The sequence below is a fragment of the Montipora capricornis genome, chromosome 4 (assembly GCF_036669925.1).
Source record: "Montipora capricornis isolate CH-2021 chromosome 4, ASM3666992v2, whole genome shotgun sequence".
Classification (NCBI taxonomy): domain Eukaryota; kingdom Metazoa; phylum Cnidaria; class Anthozoa; order Scleractinia; family Acroporidae; genus Montipora; species Montipora capricornis.
Window position 1 is genome coordinate 33,754,760 of NC_090886.1, and position 20,000 is coordinate 33,774,759.

The following is a 20,000-nucleotide window of genomic DNA, read 5'->3' on the forward strand; positions in this document are numbered from 1 at the left end:
GTAATGGGTTCGAATTCCGTTGAAGCCACCTGAAATTTTCAGGTGTTTATAAGAGACAATTGCTTAAATTTTCCAGATAAGTGCGAGGACCACTTTCCTCTTTCGTCGAAAGATTTGTCTGCTTGTAACTTTGCAGAATGAGGGGTGGTCCACAGGGGCAGTCCATGGACCGAGTCCACGGGGATGGTCTATGGACCTGGGGTCCATGTTTCGTAGACGTCCAGTCCACAACCTCGTTCCCAGGGTCTCGATTGTAACAGTCTTTGTCTCTCTCCTCGTCGACGAAAGAGACCCTGGGAACGAGGTTGGTCCAGTCCATTGTTAGCGAAGACTAAGGGTGTTTTTTGAGAAACATTAAAGTAACGTCAGAAACCGATAAGGGTTGAAACGTGTAACGCGCTTTTACAGCTTCCGAATATTCAGTGCGAACTGATTGGCTGAATGTTTCAGTGCTAAGTACCATATTTGGAAACCCCTCGCTCTTCTGGTTCCAAATATGGTACTTAGCAAATTGAATATTCAGAAGCTTGTTTCTTAGCACACAAGGGGCCGTTACACGTTTCAACCCTTATGGGTTTCTGGTAACGTGTGGTAAATACCTCAGAGACAAGAGGATTTACATGCAAGTTCATTCTTAGCGAAGACCTGCTAGAAAGCGGGTTTTTTGACAAACTAATATTAAAGTAACTTGTGACAATCTTCATTCGTACGTTCCAAAATGAGGCTGACAAGAATTCGAATTTCAAGAATTCGAAAATTAAATAAATCGGTTCCTTTGATACTTCTAAGGAAACGTAAGTCACTTTTCTTAGCTCTCTCACATCCGTTCCCATTTGTAGCGAAAAATTCTGCTTGCGGGAAATTTCTCATTTTGCTTTTATTTCGTCAACCATTGAAAGATTCAGTGTAAGAAGCTAATCCGTGTTGTGCGATCTTTGCTTAGCAGGGGAAACGACTTGAAACAGTCATTGAACAATCAAATCCCTCTAACGGAATTAAAACGGCTTGAACACAGGCAGACGACCCTAAGGATTCAAGGCCGCCTGACACCACGTTGTTGATCTCGTACATTTACCGTCATTTTGCAAGGCTGCGTAGTCTTCAATGATTTAATAGGTTTTTGGGACGCTTCGTTTTCCCCTTCTCACTAACACGTTGCCAAATACAAATTTGGCCCATCACTAGCGAAATTGCACAAAATGAAAGGCAAGACTGTCAATAAAATGGATTTTCGCAAGGTTTACGATTTGTAGTTTTTATGGAACATTTTCCTTGATCAGTTGAATCAAGCCCAGATTACAGTAAATGTACGAGATATAATAACTGTGATGAAATGGTACATGAAATGAATCATATGAACTGCGGATATGAAATCAAGTGAAGCTACGATCTTCGCAGTTATGAACGCAATTTTTACAATCGTAGAGAAGCCTGGTGTTGAACCCACACATGACCAGCTCCCAACGTCAGTGGCTTCATAGCTCAGTTGGTTAGAGCGTCACACCGGGATCGCGAGGTCACGGGTTCAAACCCCGTTGAAGTCCTGAATTTTTCAGGCTTCTCTACGCAATTGTAAAAATTGCGTTCATAACTGCGAAGATCATAGCTTCACTTAATTAATAACTGTATTAAACAAGGTGACGTCACGTTTCCTCGAATCTTCAATTTGGCGACACTTTGGGGGGACCACCGAACTTCATCAAGCTATTGATCAAGATTCACCCTCAAGTTAAAGGCATCACCTCTTGGCTCTGAGGAAAATCTTACAAATACTCATTTTATTTATCAGACCCTCGAATTCTTGTTGATATACTGAATTTTAATGCCACGAGGATCCCGGTTCTCGGAAGTCCCGAAAAACATTTCAGGCCTGTGAAGCCATTGGTGAAATCTGCCATCTGCCTGTTTTGGAAAGAAAGTTGCTCTTTCACCTGAAAACATGTTTAACAAAATAATCTAACACACCCGAAAAAGGCCCGCAAAGTTAAGGAACTTCCAAGAAACGGGCCCCAGATTCGGATATTGCAAGTCCCCATGCATGAAGCCAGCGCAATCTCAATAGTCCAGCGTTAAACTGGAAGACAGAGGCCCCCTTCTCAACTTCCCGAATGAAGGCTCGATGGGTATTTGTCAATAAGCACTGCACGTAAATCAAAACTGGCCAATCAAAAGGAAAAAAAGTACCTATTTATTAAAACAAAAATTACTCCACTAGAGGTGGAAAAATTGACTCATTTTCTTACAGAAAACCTAATCTTTATATTAATGACGGGGAAAAACTATGTATCGACCGTCCAGAACCGTTGATTATACGACATACTGTTTTGAACTAATATAACTGACCCCTTACAATGAAGAACTTAAAATAATTTTCTAGCTCTGCATAAAAGCTGCAGAATATGGCTTACACGACTCGAAAAAGTGTAATGATCATCCCAGTAGCGTAACAGCTTCAAAGGAAAAAAAATATATGAGTACGGATTTTTTCAGGCTTCTTTGCAAACGAGCAAAATTGTTTACTTAACTTTAAATTACTGCAATGATCATTTTAACTACCTAACTGCATTAAGCTAATTCATCGAATTCTTTTAACATTCCACACAAGTTATATGTATATATGTATTTAATAATATTTTGTAGATTATAAATTTTTAATTTAGATAATTAGTTTTTTCACAAACGAAGAGCCACCATGTGGAAGTGTTGTGAAATAAACCTTTTACTTACTTACAAAATTAATTTATCATTTACTATTGGGAGAACTGTCAGACGGCGTGTATTGTTTATAGTCAGCGAAGACTTACAAGTCGTTTAGAGATCTTAGAGATCTGACGCGTTCTTCTCAGTTTTTACAAGACCTCGAGGGCTGGTCCAGAAAGGGTTCAAATCTGCCGTCTTACGGTAACAATGACAACAGAAGGTTGGCACTTCAAACAAACCAATCTATCCCACAAATGCAACATTTTTGAGCACAGAAAGCTTAATCTAACTCTGATTTGACTTTTATCCAAAAAACGCGATACCCTGAAGTGCAAGGCTTTCAAATTGATGTTTAGGAGCCCACAGTGTTTGTTAGTGATGTTATTGGGCAGCTTACGTGCTTGAAGGTCAAATTCAGCCACAGCGCTCAACAAGCACGGTGCAGGAGTTTTGAAAAAAAAATTGAGTTGAGTAGAGTAACCAACCGTTATCATCGCCACGATTTGAAAGAATCTGTCTTTAATTACTTCCATTCAGAGGAAAAAAGGAGCGAACTTCTCTGAATGAAGAAGCTGACAATTTTCATTGGCTGTCGGTACTCACTGAAACCACTGCTACATGTAAAGTGTACATTATGATTACCTAAATCACACGCATCCAACTTAGTACTTGTCTTCACATTCAACTAACTACTTAGCAAAAATTATTTGTATCTTTACTGAGCTTAAAAGAAAATCTACTACTGCATTTGTTATACATGTAGATAGACAAGTTCTTTTCAGGCAATCAAATAGCCACAATTGTCTCTTCAACGCCTAATAAAAACAAAAACAAAAAATGACTGTTGGTAAAAATGATTGCTATTTCCATGTGTAGCAACAATACAAAATAAACCCTAACATCTACCTATAAAAACTATCAGCAATGACGGTGTCTACGACTTCAGTAAGAGGGACAAACTCACTCTCCTAATTAAACAAGACGACGTACTATAAAAGGGCTTGCTTCACTCTGCTTTTGTTTGAAGTCAATCAAGCACAAGATGGTAATCAACAAACAGAAACAAAGAAACAGAACCCCTATGAGGTATTTTCAGTCCGAGAAAAGGGGCGAGGGCTTAAAAAAAAAAAGGGAACGACAATAACATATTACTGAAAAATTGCCATTAGGGGCTTTTTTTGTGCACAGATTATTGCAACCTCGTTCCCAAGGTCTCTCTTGCAACCGGGGAGGAGATCCTGATATACACCGGTTGCAAGAGAGACCCTGGAAACGAGGCTGAAATTATCACAGAGCTCTGTAAGCAACCACGGTTGATTGACAAATTATCTGCATGTGCAAATGGCACCACACCTTTTATAGTGCACCTTCGTGTTTAAAGGAGTCAGCCCTTGTCATGAGTGTGGACAATTACTGGTAGGTCTCTTCAGGCCTCTTACAAAATCATAGCATTAATTATTTTAATCTTAGTCTTTTTCCCAGAAAAAGGTAACTTTGAACTTAAGAAATGATGTTTGTCGATACACATACATGTCAGTTGTTGCTACAAATTAAAAGAAAGTGACCACTTAAAAACCTCTGAAAAACTGAATCTCACTAAAGTAGGTAGCAAATTCAGGTGAAAAACCCAGCAATTTTTGCTCTCTGCTAGATCTCATCGGAAACCCAGAATTTTAAACCTAATCCACACTTTGGTTTAATCTTCCTCTTCACAGTAACATTACCAGTTAGTCTTTTCTTACCTTGAGTTGTAACGCTTGACGACTGGATACTCTAACAGAGCACGCACTGTGGGACGGTCTTTTGGATTATCCTGTTAAAAGACAAAAGAATCTTCTGTTTTTTGGATAAGGAATGATCTGTAACCCAGTTTCCAAGTAAGATTTGTTTCTTTACAGGAGAAAAACACAAGTTACCACGGACTTAGATGAAATGAAAAACATTTAGCAACATTATTTTCATTTTTTTCCTTACCGAAACACAAGCTGTTACCATCTTTGCAAGCTCTGGATCTAACCGGCTCAACTCGTTTATCTGTTGAAGGAAAATCATTTAGTTTGAAAAAAAATTGATTTTGTCAAGTAGTCAACACATGCCACATTCCCTTAAGGATTAATGTTCTTGTTATTGCAATTTCTCATAATAATCATTCACATTGCACTTTATGTCCCATCATTGATTTCATTATGTCCTGGATGCATGGTACCTGTAATAATGCTACCCTACCTTTTTCTTAAGAGTATCCCGGGTTGGTACCCCTATTGTCAATTCAATCAGAAAGCAGCCCATGTTGTAAACATCTGCAGGTCGTCCATGTGGTAGACTATTCAAGACCTACAGAATTTGAAATACAAGGTTCAATAAATGTTTACATTCTAACAACTTAGTGTTTCTGCACCGTGTCAAAAGGGTAAGTAGGCCAGAACGTGAGGAATAAAACACCCAAGAACCTGCCACAAAAAGAAGCAATGGAACTACAGAACTGTCATCCTCGTAAAAAGTGAGGGAGTTTGTGATGTTATGATAATTTTATCAGTAAAAGGAATTTCATGTTAGGTTTTTCAAGAAAAAAACAAAAGGTTAAACTTAAGATCTCCCCAAAACATCCCCCATTACAATAACATACCTCTGGTGCACTGAATCCTCTAGTCCCCATAGGAGTGAGTCCAGGTTCTGTCAATTCTGATGGAATTCTTTTAGCTGAATCGAAGTCAGCCAATAGTGCCCTTCCTTCCTTGATCAACACATTCTTAGCTGAGAAAAGATTAACAAGCATTCTTTACTTTAAAATTAATGCTATTCTAGAAGGCTACAATGGTTAACCCTTTGACGTCCAAACTGGCCTAAACTGGCCAGACTTAGTATTTTACTCTGTCTAACGCCAAATGATTTTCCTCGTCAATGGGGAACCCCTCGGAGTAAATGGGTTTACTGTGGTTTCACCTTTTATCGACAGCTGACAAATTCAAGAATTGGGCAAGTAGAGGTTTTTTAACCATTTTCGTGCACCTTTCATAAGTTCAAAATAATATCTGTGGTTTGGTTTTCTATCAAAAATATACTGTAGTGGTAGCTGAAGGACTAAGTATAGGAATTTGCAATTTTGCCTGTCACATCTGAATACACGTGTGACACATATACAGTACCTCTCAGACCAAGAACTCTACAGTAATAATTATTGAAGGCAGTGGAAAAAGAAAATGCTGAAAGCCACAGTGGTTAACTAACTGTTGACCAAACCATCTATTGAAAGTTAGGTCAAATTTTATGCACTACTCAGAAATTCTTCAATGTCATTCATCTTTTCTTTGTTGCACTTCGAGTCAGCTATTCTGTTTTTCTTCCGTGTCCTTTTTGCTAGTAATCATCAATTTTCCCCCCTGGTACTACTGACCTTATTATGTTCTACAACATTGTTTGTTGCAAGTTTTTTTCTTTCTCATTTCTGGCAATACTCATGGGAGTAACAGTGAAGTGGCATTGGTTTCAATAAGTATCGACAGCCGACAAAAACGTCTGCTAAAAAGCATTGGCCACTTCTCTTCCTAAATTGAATTAATTAATTAACATAGATTCTTTCAAACATAAGATTAAAATTCATTTTGACAATGAAACCTCTGCTAAAAAAATGCTTTGGCTAATCAAGCCATCTTCAGGGCAAAACACAAAGAACTCCATGCTTTATTCTTTAATTATTGGGAATAGTTTTACGGCACCCAGAAATTAGGAACTAGGATTGAGAGACAGGGCCTCTAGTTGATAAGTTCTATCTTACGACCTGAGAGTGTAACTATTTGCAGACATGAATACAAATTAAAGAAACTCTCTCTCCAGGCTCAGTTCCTAAAGCTGCTGTTACACATTGAATCTTTTAGCCTAACTTCTGTGCAGTAGCACAGTAAAACAAATTTCAGCAGGCGTTGCACCGTGTAACATGGTTGGTTTCATGAAAATTTGTTGAACTTCAGTTGTGAGACAAGTTTCAAGAAAAGTATAACTGCTTTCTACTTTTGCAAAGGCCACAACGATCGCAGAGGTGATAAAGACCACAGTTTCACCATGTAACACCACTCCGTGAAACTGGCCTTGCTGCGTGGTATTACGCTACACTGTGCAAGTCAATCAGAAACCGGTCAAGGCTAAGAAACTAGTATCAACTTGTTTTACAGGAATGTAGTAACAGCATTTTGAGACCAGTTTCAACCTTTTATGTTACATGGTGCAATGCCTGCTGAAACTCATTAATTTTTGCAGCACAATCAGACATACATTTCAGCTAAAAGTTTTAACATGTAACAGCTTTTTTTAGAGACCCAGGTTCTTTGGTCCAGCCAAAGCTGAATCTATGACCCCACTGCATAATACATGTACTCCGATGCTCAATCACCTTTTATATCTTTATGAATAACACCCAGATCGTGGAGGTAGACCAAGCCATCAAGAACCTGAGGCCAGTTAAACATAGCTTCATCAACGGAGAGTCGACCTCCTGGAATTTTCTTCATGTAGTCGTGAAGGGACTCCTCTATAGGGAAAAAAAGCCAGATAAACTTTGAATTACTCAAGCAAAACATAGAAATTTAAATTCAACATCTAGGCGCAAGTTGTTCAAAGGCCAGATAGCTTTATCCTGTGAATAGACACTATATTATATAGACAGGAGTGTTTTACTGGAAAATACACTACTCATAAAATCATATGTAACTACATCTGGGACCCCAGTGGCATATTTTCCACATCCTCACTAGTGAGGATGTCGATGACATCATTTCGCGCCTTTGTATGGTTGTTTGTGTAAACAGTCGAGGGATACATGTAGATTTGTGAACTTCTCTGAAGCTGGGATACAATCCTTCTCTGAGAAACAAGAAAATGCTAACACCAAGAAAACTTCATACAACTAAAAATTATTCAAGGAGATCCTTGCAAGTGGAGAAGAAATGCGAAAATTGAAGAAATTCCTGCCACCAAGCTGCAAGAATTTGTGATAAATTTGTGCTCGGTGTAAGAAAGAAAAATGGTGAGTAAAACACTCCTGTCTATATGATAAAAAGAAAATTACAATGGCTTGCATTGAAGATATGAATTTTATTTTCTCATGTTAAAAACAATACCATTTACCCGCTGCACTCTCTCATAAAAATTATTGTTTTTAACACTTGGAATAAAATTCATATTTTCTTGCCGCCTTGTAATATCCTCTATACACCTGTATCTACAGTATAAATGACTTATCCACTGGATACAGTGGATAAAGTTATCCACCCTTTAAACAACTGGGGCCTTCAGTAGCAGGTTACAATCTCATTAACATACCACACTTTTCCATGAATATACACGCAAAACCATTGTTGCCTCTAAATGTTCCACCATAGTGCTTCACTATGTTGTGGTGATCGCCCAGAAGTTTGTAGATCTCTACTTCTTCTTTTTTTATTGCATAATTAGTCTAAACAAATTTAAAAAAACATGCATGAATAGATCTGACTTGCAAATCTCATGAGCTGTGACAATGAAGTCACCATGCACACAAGTTTAAGCCTTAGCTCTGAGCTTCTGACAGCTTTCCAAGACAAACATTCAGTAAGTTAAGTATGTGGATGGGAGACCTCAAAATATATGACTCACTATGTCAGAAACAGGACCGAAAATTCTATTTTAACACTCAAAAATGCGAGCTAAGCAAAGTACAGGTTTTGTTAGCCTGCTTTATACAAAACATATAATTATTGCTGAAAAAAAAAAAAAATATTGATACACAGTTTTTAGGAAAAGCAAAAGGACGTTCTCAGGAATTGTCGATCCAGAATAAAATATTTTGCCATCAGCAACAACATTTGTAACATGAGAACAACCAATTTTGAACAGTGAATATAAAAAATGTGACCGTCCAGATGAAAAGGATGCTTAACTAAAAAGCATTTCAAGTGCGTTTGTGTTTGAAACGCGTTTGAAACTGTTTGAAATGTGTTTGAAACTATTTGAAACAAAGGAAAAGGTGTTTTATCTGTGTTTGAAGCGCCAACCTGTGCTACATCTGTCAACAATGAACATAATAATTATTGCTGGTTTTCACTCACGTGATCAACAGCCATGTTTTTCAACGAAAACAAAAGGAAGCGTTTGCATAATAATAGATTTAAATTCCCGGAGGATTTGGTGGGGGCACCAACATGGCCGCCTTTTCTTTGTTTAGGGCACCAACATGGCGGTCGTGACGCTATGTGAAAACCGAGAATTATTACTGTCGCATAATTATTCCATAAGCGGAAAAAATACAAGTAATTTTCCGTTTCATTTGTTTCTCAAAAGTATCCTTTTGTTTTATTCAAGCTTGCCGTTTATACGAAGGAATCAGAAGACAACATGTATGCGTTTTTTGTTTCCTAGCAAGCCGTGGAAGATATATTGCTGTTGAAATAATGTCATACCTTTTAAAATGATGAGTGAGAATTCCGTGTAAACGGTGTCACCTGGTTGGGCTCTTGCGTGAAATAACTGTTCCGTAGAAAATTTTCTCAGAGGAAACATAGCGGTGGAAACATAGTCTGCCTTTCCAGTGACATTTCAATTCATAAAACTTGGCTCTACCGGTAAAAATGTGCATGTGGAAGCGACGCACGAAACGATGTCAGCTGGAAAAATACCAGCAAGCCGAAGCCGTTAGTGTGAAAGACTTGACAAAGGCTGCCCTCCGGAGAATCAGTAGCTTCCATTCAAACCAACATTGAAATTTTCATAGTACGTCCGTAACTTCTGCCATTGAAACCACTTTCAAATTCACAGTCAATTTTATAAACTCGCTAACAGGAATATTTTGAAATACCTGAAGCGATAACTTCAACTGTTGAGATTCTCAATTCTCATGGGCATTCTCTTCGTTTAAAACAGTCCACAATGTATTTCCATTTCCTTAGAAAAATCATTAAAAGTATAAACGACACATAGCGCACTAATTGGAAACACTGCAATTTGCAGAAAGAATTTGAAAAAGACGTCCGAGATTACAGGCTGCAGTGTCGACATATATCTTATTAGCTGACCCGTATCGCCGCAAGATATCATAATTTGTTTTTTCAACGGGCCTTTGAAACCAGAGCCAAAAGGAGCAGGATACTTGTTGTTTTTACTGTAAAACAATCGGAGTGCCTTATTAACCTCTTCTTTTTCGCCTTTCAAAGATAATTTTTATGCAACTGTTTCACTCGTGTGAAGTTTATTACTTGTACAAACAAACCTTGTCACATTGTCACGGTTGCCTTAGCACCCCTATCTTGAGACGTGACAATTTCCTAAGCGAACCTCTTTCCCTATGTCTGTCTTCAAAATATCATCATTCGTTATCTTTTTTTTAAAAACTTAACTCTTACGAAAATTATTTGCAAACATGTACCGTAAACTCTTCGGTAAATAATTGCGCGGCATGAGATATGTCTTGGACATACAGCACATTGCTTTGATAACGCAACAAGAGCAAAACCGGTGGATGACGTACGGCCCATGCAGAGCAGGTGTGTACACCAAGTTCTTCATTTATGTGAAAAATGAATTGTTGCACATTTGCCTACAAAGAAAATGTTCGATGAAGAGTGTTGCGTGAAGCACAAAATTGTGGCCACAAAGATTTGCAGCATTGTGTCATATGTGCGTGGAAGAACTTCATCTGTTGTATATGTGCTAAGACTAATCACGGAAAGGACTTGAGATCTTCACACTTGATAAAATCATGCAGGCTTTATTGAGTCAATGTTTTTGAATGAGTACTTTCGTTCATTTCCATTTTTAAGACCTTTAAATTATTTAGCTTTCAGAAACGTTTAGAAAAAAAGTGAAAGTCATTCATATTTGACAAAACTTATAAAGACTGATCTGCTATTCATGCAGAAGAACCGACAGGTAACATTTAATATTATAATCATGCACATGTTAATTCTTCTGTTTCAAACACAATGAAATGTGGCACTCGCCTTTGAAACGCGATGAAACGCTTTTATTTGACACGCGTTTGAAACATGTTTGAAACGGTTTCAAATGCGTTTAAATTTGTTTCAAACAGTGTTTGGGAAGAAATGGTCTAAGTATCCTTTTCATCTGGACGGTCACAAATACCATCAGCGAAACACTTTGGGAGGTTTTTGCTATGTTCAAATAAATCGCAAAATCGAAAGTGTCCTTGAATTCAGCAGGCGTTGTGACCATGTTACCTTGTGTGTTTACTTGCCAAAAAAAGGATACATCTGTGTCAAAATGATGGCAAGACACTGGGTTTTTGTTTGTTAGTTCAGTTTTTTTCCCTTTCAAGTGTTATAAAGTTTGACAAGAAATGTGCGAATTCAACACAAAGCTCACAATCGCCTGACTCTCCTAGACAAGGTTATTTATCGCCAGGTAATTCTATCGTTTTGGAAACAGCAGCTGCTTTATTCTTCATCAGCAGGGGTCCATATTCATTTTCTATCAAAGTCGTCAGCCGGGCAAAAATGCGGAAGTATAGAAAATGGTCGATAAAATGTCTTGTAACTTGAGCAGTTGCGTTTTATTTCACACTCTCATAGGAAATTACAAATTTGTGACCCTTCACGCAAACAGGGGGCTTATGAAAACTTCACATTGATGCCGATTTCACGGCAGACAACTGTGAAATTATATAAAGCAAGCTGAACTTCCGTGAAATTCCTTTAAAACAGCGTGAGCTTTGCATGAAAATTTATCATACCACCATGAAATAGTTCACGCCGTGGAAAAAAAGTCCTCCTCAAAATTTCATTACAATACGTTGGGTTTGGATTTCTGGCAGATTTGCAGTGTAAAAGAAACATTGACGTGAACCCTTTGATGATCATTAATTTTTGTCCACTGTAAAGTTGATTTAACTCAAGTGAAGAAACATTGCACGCCAGCGAATGGATTTTGCGAGCATGTGAGTGCTGAGCATTTTCCGGCAAGGACGAGCAGTGATCCAAACCTCTTTTCCAGATCACCAAGCATAATGGGTTATGAGCATTAATCTTTGGGACAACAAGGAAAATCACAGCAACTCACTTAATAGTATGTTTTTATTTAATTGCACCAAATGGGGCGAGTAACTGCTCAAAATACCAGTGTCTGACATTTGCAGACTGTAGACTGCCTACAAATAGCACTGATAAACATTATTTAAGTCAAAGAACCCATTTCAAATAGCGCTGATAAACATTATTTAAGTCTAAGAACCCGATTTAAAACGGTTAGCATTTAGGGTTACTCTGCAAATGTCAGACACCGTCAAAATACACTTAAATCCAAACATAGCAGTACGAGTACTTTTTCCAAGAATCCGAGGCTGCGAGCAGCACGTAAATTTTATGAGAAAATTGAACATTATTCCCCAAAATTTGCCAGCACTTTTAACATGATTTTCTGAACATTTTTGTCAAGGTTTGTATTTCATTGCAGTGAAAATTAAAATTGCTTACCATTCAATAAATTGAGTCAAGAAATTGACACATGGTATCAGAGTAATGTAACTAAAGAACCACTCCGAATCTCAGGGCTGTGCGATATTCCGAACTCAACTTATTCGTCAAAATTATAATATATTATTTGGTATGGAGACGCTTTCTGTTAAATTGTAGACACTTCTCGTCACCTCTTGCCGGTTTTCACTGTCACACCATCATCAACACAGTTCACCAAATAAAGTCAACGATCAACAAGATAAAAGAAGATGAATATTGAAAGCGTCTCGCAAAGGTTCAGGTCTGTGCGATGTTTTGTGCGGGAGATATTCAAAGAAACGTTTTACTCCAAATCAAATTTATAATGCTTTGCATGGATACACGCAAATATGGCGGCCGAAAGCAAACAAACACGTCATCGAGTTTTGCCATAAAAAGCCTGTAGTCTTCAGAAGGCTCATAAAAATCTATGTAGGTACATATTCTCATGCAAGGACTGTTCAGTTTGCAAAATCTCAGCGGATAAATCACCTTTTTAACCTATGTGAGAGCATTTTTGGCCACAGACCCCGATCGGGGGATGTAAATTTCATTGCGTATTTTTGACCAAACCGTTGATTATGCAGAATTGAGGAGAATCCCTCGTATGGGGCCTAGTGCGCTTTTGGATGCTTTGCTCTCCTCCTACACTGATTTTTTTCAGTGTATTTGATTTTTTATACTACTGGAGAAACTAATAAATAAACTGTTTTGCTGGGTACCGTAATTCGTGCCAGTCATCATTTTCATCCAAATTATAGATCGTTGTGCCATCAACAAAGCAAAATAATGGTATGTACCAACTTCAATTTCGCTGAAATTAACGAAATGGCGCCCCATAAAAACTTAAAACTTTTCACACAAGAGAAGACAAATACTACTATTCAATTTCTGAAAAACATTGTTTATCCTTGTTTATCGCAATTTTAATTCCAAAATCAGACCACAAAATTTTCCTGTTATTCTGGATAGCAACATAATTTCACCGCGTGAACATGGGTGAGTCCATGACGTGACTCCATTATTTTCACGGTCTTCGATTTCACGCCATGAACTTTTTTACTGAGCATAGTGAAAAGAATTGGAGCAAGAGTGAACACACCATGAAATTTCAATTTCATGGGCCGTGACCGTGAAATCTATTCACTGTGAAATCCATAAGCCCCCTTTTCGCATGAAAGGTCACATTTTGACTCTAGAGTATTATGTTATTTGCACCGTGGGAACCCAATTTACAGTGGTCCATATCTGCCACGGTAAAACTTGAATATAGCTTACATAGTTACGATTCAAAGAACCAAAATTTCGATGCTCCTGTCTAGTGACTTCCCTTTGTATGCTACAAAGATTTTGTGTTTTTCCTGTTTGTAAGCAGCAGGTTCTGCTTCAGTTGTTTTCCTTTTTGCCCAAGGTGGCAAAACACCTTGTACCTAACGCCACGTTATCAGCTTACATCACAAGTCACCCTTTGCTCTTTGCTAAACGACTTGGTGACAACCATGTCAGCGGTAAGTTACAAGAAAATTGAGACTGCAGTCGTTTCATTAAATATACTGCATGGTCAAACATGGCACCCAAACTTGAGAATTCATTGCTGAGGAAAGCTGCATGTTTATTCCTTATTTTCTGGAAGTTTCCTTTGAACAAAAAGCGATCAGAACGAAAGTACATTCTATATTATAACATTTCATGGCATTCATGAAACAACATTTATTAAACCTTCACTCGTCCAATGGATGACCTCTGGAGTTAATAAACTTGTCTGGGACGACCGGACGACCGCGAATACAAATTCTTGCCAATTTTGGCACTCATTTTGTTAAAACTCAAGCACGCTTCCAACAGACCTGTTTATTTTAGTGATTTATGCATGCGCTGCAAGCCTATTGGCACCACGGACACTCATACAACCCGGTGACAGTGTGTAGTGCACAAAAAAGAAAGGAACAACAGCTGAACAAGGCAATTAAGAAATGAATGGATGAAGAGAAAGGGCAAGGAATGTTGCAAGAGTAGATTTAAAGGAGGAAAGAGATGACGATTTGCTTAATATTTTATTGACTTCTGGGAGTGAGACAACAGATTTTACTCTGTCTAACCGCAGACAATTTTACTCATCAGTAGAGGGTGGTTCAGGAAACAATGGGATAAAGTACTTGAGTCCTGGATAAAATACAGAGGCTTGCCTAGAATTGGTTCCCCACTGAGGCAAATTAAGTACATTGGCATCATGTGAAGGATGACCTGACAATAAATTTTTAATCAAAACAGCCTCACTGTTCATTCTAATTTTATTCCTGGAATGTTGATATGCACTTTCCATGCAGACTGATTTGCACTGGATAAATCATGACATAATTTCAAAAGTGGGAAATAACATTTTTGGAACACAATCTTGTAGCCATGATCATCCTCAGACAAGCTCCTTAATTGAGGTGTATTTGCATTGTCTTGAATTTTTACGTAGCTATGTGTACATAAACTTGAATTGGCTTTACAAGCATAAACAAATTAGAGATGTATTAATAGCTACGCATAAACGTGAAAGTTCAGCGAGGTTCAACTTCATTGCATTTTATTTATGCGCGTCAGGCCAATTCAAGTTTACACTGCATAGGTGCATGTGTCAAAATTTGCATCAGTGAAAATCCACCTTAATTATTTTATTGAACTTTGAAATGAACACAGACTCCCCAAAAAAAGACTTTACCTCCTTAATGACCACCTTGTTACTCAAGTTTGACTGACAGTAGACTTGGTAAACTTGGCCATAGCTACCTTCACCCAATTTAACACTCCTGTTGACATGATAGTCGATGTGTTCCTGAAAATAGCTGCCAGTCTCAGGAAAAAGAGAGGAGTTCTGTTGAAAAACAATAAATTATTACCAACCAGCAAAACTACATGTATGACAACTTCAAGCTGCACTTTTTGATAGGTATAAGTGCCAGTGTGACTAAAACTTCTACCTTGGCGACTAAAATTCTCCTTTAGTCGCCAACTTGGCGAGTTAATTTCTGACAAAAATAAAATGAAGTGATTCAGATTACGGAACACCTGCGACTGCTTTACTGTGAAAAAATGTGGATCAAATCAAATCAATGTCTGTTTTCCATTTAAAAATGTGGATTTTTGCTTTCAACATTTCAATGTGACGCCACTACGAGCTGTGTTACTTCCGTGTTAATCCCAGGTGCAGCATTTTACAAAAAGACCGCTGGTATTGAAAGAACATACTTTGTATTCGCCATCTTGATTGCGTTTCACGCGTGTAACCAACAACACGACAGCTAGCATCAATTTTGGCAGTTTTCCTTGCTTTCTTTACATTTTGCTAGCACATTGAACATGTGGTAAGATTTTCTTGCAGTGAGTGTTGATGGAAAGGTTTGAATTTTTTTCCAGCCTTTGGAAATTGAACTTACTTATTGGCAACTTATCTTTTGCGAAAAGGCAACTTCAGTTTTTTTATTTAGAGCCCTGAGCATATACTAAAACACTGTACATAGAGGCCTCCTCAAGTCAAAAGTAATTTTGAAAGATTGCTCACAATTTTCAGAGAAATAAGGACGTACATACAATTAAGCCTTGTTGTTTCTCTATTGATGCTCAGACTCAAACTGAAAATTTTCCACAAAAGTGTATCTGAAAATTGCTTCTTTTTTTGTTAACTTCTCAGGGAACCTCATGTTATGTTATGTTTGCCCTTTAGTTACCATACAACAGCCCTTTGCGTCTGTAGGCAAAATGAGGAAAGTACTTTGGATCTTTGCCTTTCCTCAAATGACGTGCCTCTCCATTAGCCAAAAGCATTAGTGTTGAGGCATGATAAAAGGAGAGCAATTTAAAAATACTTACGCGAAAAATCACTTTGCCGTCATAAGAGAAACCACTGAATGGCAAAGGGAGGAAAGGTTGTGGCATAAATGCTGCTTCATAGCGCAACTGCACATGGACTGGTTCCCTGGGTGTCTTGGACAGTAGAGGCTTTCTAGTATTCTTTTTACCACCACTCCCATTCCTGAAAATAAACATTTTTCAATCACTACCTTTCCCTTCTTGTTTTGAGTCTCCCTTTAGCGAGCAACTTAAGACTTATGATTTCAGAATGCGTCAACCGCACAAATGTTGCTTGTCCCAAACACGAATGTACCATTTCATTGGCAATTGCAATTTTACTTGTCCTTGTTTATTCCAACTTACACGAGAAAAACCATGTGATTACCTGTAATAAAAGCATGAAAGCAAATTAGGTTTGTTATCAACGTGGTTCATCACCTTATAATACTACATTCTGGGACCCTGCATCCTGGTAGACGGCAAATGTTCGCATGTTGTTGGATAACACTGCCCAAATATTTACAGCGCTCACACTGCAAACAATCTTTGTGTGTCTTCCTATGATCCAACTCTTCCTTGACCTATCAACAGACAAGACAAGATAATGTTATCTTATCCAACCAAGGAAAACAAGAAGTTTCATTAATAACATGTGCACTTTTACAATCCCAAGCTTAATAACTCAATTGCCCTCTTCCAAATTTGCACTAAATCATGTTATTACTTACGACATGTTTCTAACTTACATCTTTACAGTTCATATTGCGGCAATTTGAAGATGCACAGTAACATGCATGCTGGAGGTCTGGCAATGTGACTGTGACCTATGAACAAAAAAAGAAAGAATTAAAATGACAATATTATTGCTGTAGGAATCAAAAGACTCTCTAGTACAAAGAAATCACACTACAGGAAGCAAATGGGATGGTCACTACCTCCAAACAGGTTACATTAAAAAGGTCCACATATTTTGTGCTTTTTATAAAATAACATTATACAGCTAATTATTTCCTTTTCAGTTGTTCAAGTACTTCAGTATCAAAGAAAACAAAACGATATAAAGAATAAACAAAGGCAACTATTTTTGGTTTACCTTGGGACGCGTAAACGACATATTGGCCCCACCAGGACTGTGGCACTGTTCACCATTATCGACTCCCCCTGGCAAAAATGAATAACAAGAACCATCTTGTTGAGGGTTGTCAACTTCCATCTTTTCCTGGGATCCACCATCACTGCCTTTCTTATCGTCTTCGTCCTTTTCAGGACCCGAATCATCTTCTGAGCTTGGCAGGTGCCACCACGGTTTCTTCCCGCCCTTTTCACCATCATCCCCGCCATTTCCTCGACCCGCATTCTGTCGAACTGATGACTGTCCAGTACCACCAGAAGCATCCCCACTGCTATTGCTACCACTAGAGCTGCCACTGTTACCACTTCCACATCCACTGCCTGGACTTGCACTGGAAACACCAGAGTCTTTAGGTTCTTCCACGACAGGGGAAGTGGGAATTTTCCTTTTTCTACCCTTCGATGGTGATTGTGTTTTGGGCATTCTTGATCGCTTCGTTTCAACAAATTCAGGCTTTGTTTTTTCCCCTGCTTCACCTCGCCGCTGCCTCAGTTTTTTTGGTTTTGCAGCTTCACAAGTTTTCTTTCTTTTGCTATACACAGGAGGGGACTCTGGCTGGGTTACACACCATATGTTCCTTTTTACTTTTTTAACCGCATGTCTAAAAGTCAAGAAAAAATACTAATTAGGTACTTTTTTTCATTTTTTATGCTACATGGCTTTGCACATGGTATTGGTTGTCAAATGTTAATTACCAACAATACCCGACTTTTAGCTGTTATTTCTTTGTTACAAAGTATTTATCTGGAATAATACCAAAAACAAAAGCTTGCCTATTATGTCTGCTGTTTATTTTGATACTTGCCTTGCATTTATTTTGCTTTGTTAGCACACAGCACCAAAAAAAAAGTTTGTAAAATGGCAAAATTTTTCGTTGAGCGTGTTACATTTTGATCCAAAACATTGGACTTTTAATATCGTTTCTATTGTTTGAATCGTTTTGAACTTTCTACCGTTCATTTGGTTCACGGTAGCTGTCATTTGAAAGGATGGAAAGAAAAGGTTTAAAGCGTTTTAAATGCTTCGAAGGTTCTGGAACCTTTCAAAGTTTGTACTTTGAGTGAAAGAATTGGACACACCTAAAATGTTCCAATTGTACTTGTTGAAAAATGTGTTACAAAATGCATTACCTAGTGAAATAATTTTTTATTGTCTTCCAAAGAAACATGAACTCAGAAATGGCCTAGATTGGGTTCTGATGATGTTTTGCAGTTGCATTGCTGTCCGATTCACAGGAACTTAGAGTCAAAATCTGTTCTGTGGTAGAAAGCAAGCGAAAACCAGAAAAGATTCTAGCATAAGTTTCTAGGCGGCGATTCAAACAATCTGAATTAGGATTCATCCAAAATATTCCACCTCAGCCGGCATAACAGGGCATCGATCACAAAGGCTGAAAGGCAATTGTGAGGGCCTAAATTTGCAAGCAAAGAATTGCTTTCTTCTTCTCCTTCGCCTTCATTTGACTTGATTTACTTTCATTGTTCATTTCAGTTTACAGTGTCCCCAATTAGCGCTCCAGCGCTAGAACGACTAGACACTTAAATAAAGTTCCTTTCCTTTCCTTTCCTTTCCTTTCCTTTTTTTTCAACGAGGATTCTGGTTCCAACTAGGGGTCACAAATTGAACTGAATCTCATCACGAAAATATACACAATATAAACAAGGCAAGGAGACGTGAAGCAAAGCAACCACAAAATGTCATCAGTACCCAACTTGCATTGCACGACATTCAAAATAAGGGAACCGGGAAGCATTGCGGCTGATCTTTGGAATACAATAAAAATATTACCATAAAGACTTCTTTATAAGCCGCACCTTTTTGCTTAAGGTTTGGGCCAAAAATCGCGGGTGCGGCTTACACACAAGACCATTGCATTCAGAGGGAGTAAACAGACTTTAAAAAATCTTTTAAAAGGTATTTTCAGAGTTGACTAACTTATTACTGTCACAAGAAAGACACAACATTAGATTTCGTCAAGTTTATTGTCAACATCTGTAAACAAAGGCCCTACTTTTTAATTTTTTCCAAAATCATGCTTGAAAGTTGGGGGTGCAAGGCAAGCCTTTCAGTATTTCACTAGAAGTAGATGCTGGGGCTAATCAATGTAAGCGGCAGTCACTCTTGCCTTCTACAAGGGTTTGAGTGAAAATCGAGGCAAAGTAGCCGGTGGTGAAGGGCAAATTTCTGACAAACAGACTTATACCGCCAGTGACCAGCTTCTAATGAAACCCCTGGCCGTAGCAAGAAAAAGAATTATGACAGAGGGAATGTCCACGGTTAAATCCTCTTCGCAGGAATTTGCGCGTTTTTGATGCCTACATTTAAAGACGGCACTACGATCCCACATTATTTTAAAAAATTATGAAAAAATGACTGAGGCAAGTGCCTTGGATTGCCTAATACTGGCTCCGGCCCTGCAAATTAAATTTGAAAGTTTGAAACGGATAATGCAGTCCATTAGCAGTTAATCATAACTATTCTCCAATTATAGGCGGAATGCACTGACTATTTTGACTGTAAGACCTCAATAATCCCCCTCCAAATTTGGCAACACTAAAATATCCGAAGACAATCAGATGGGTTGGTAAAATATTCCAGATTCCCACACAATGTTGTCATGGAAACCTTACCTTCTGGGCCTTTGTTTATTGTTTGGAGCCTCGACATTCTTGTGAATCAAAGGATTCAAATCCAAGCTCATGACCAGTTCTTCATCAACCTTAACTTTAGCCTGATTAGTATCTTCATTAAACAGCTTTTCCTCATCTGATTGCATTTGTTTGCTAACAGGTGAAGGGGCAGGAGAAACATCAACTTTCTGTGTAGGCTGACTGTTGTGGTCATACACGTCT

The 20,000-nt window shown here is 38.2% G+C and overlaps 1 protein-coding gene and 1 non-coding gene across 2 annotated transcripts in view; one reads left to right on the forward strand and one right to left on the reverse strand.

The window, feature by feature from the left end:
* The first annotated feature begins 1,471 nt into the window (after positions 1 to 1,471).
* Positions 1,472 to 1,544, forward strand: Trnap-ggg (transfer RNA proline (anticodon GGG)). Its single transcript has one exon. It is a non-coding gene; the product is annotated as a tRNA-Pro (tRNA).
* Positions 1,545 to 2,170: 626 nt separating this feature from the next.
* The window catches only part of LOC138045974 (uncharacterized), a 19,402-nt gene continuing 1,572 nt past the window's right edge, over positions 2,171 to 20,000 (reverse strand). The window contains exons 2-14 of the mRNA XM_068892628.1: positions 19,779 to 20,000; positions 17,110 to 17,749; positions 16,763 to 16,840; positions 16,455 to 16,597; positions 16,035 to 16,197; positions 14,887 to 15,039; positions 8,017 to 8,149; positions 7,088 to 7,225; positions 5,327 to 5,454; positions 4,927 to 5,034; positions 4,675 to 4,734; positions 4,443 to 4,513; positions 2,171 to 3,515 (exon numbers count right to left, since the gene is read on the reverse strand). The exon at positions 19,779 to 20,000 is cut by the window's right edge and continues 73 nt beyond it. Coding sequence (XP_068748729.1) covers positions 3,509 to 3,515; positions 4,443 to 4,513; positions 4,675 to 4,734; positions 4,927 to 5,034; positions 5,327 to 5,454; positions 7,088 to 7,225; positions 8,017 to 8,149; positions 14,887 to 15,039; positions 16,035 to 16,197; positions 16,455 to 16,597; positions 16,763 to 16,840; positions 17,110 to 17,749; positions 19,779 to 20,000 — 2,044 coding nt within the window. The 3' untranslated portion in view covers positions 2,171 to 3,508. The remainder of the gene's footprint in view (positions 3,516 to 4,442; positions 4,514 to 4,674; positions 4,735 to 4,926; positions 5,035 to 5,326; positions 5,455 to 7,087; positions 7,226 to 8,016; positions 8,150 to 14,886; positions 15,040 to 16,034; positions 16,198 to 16,454; positions 16,598 to 16,762; positions 16,841 to 17,109; positions 17,750 to 19,778) is intronic.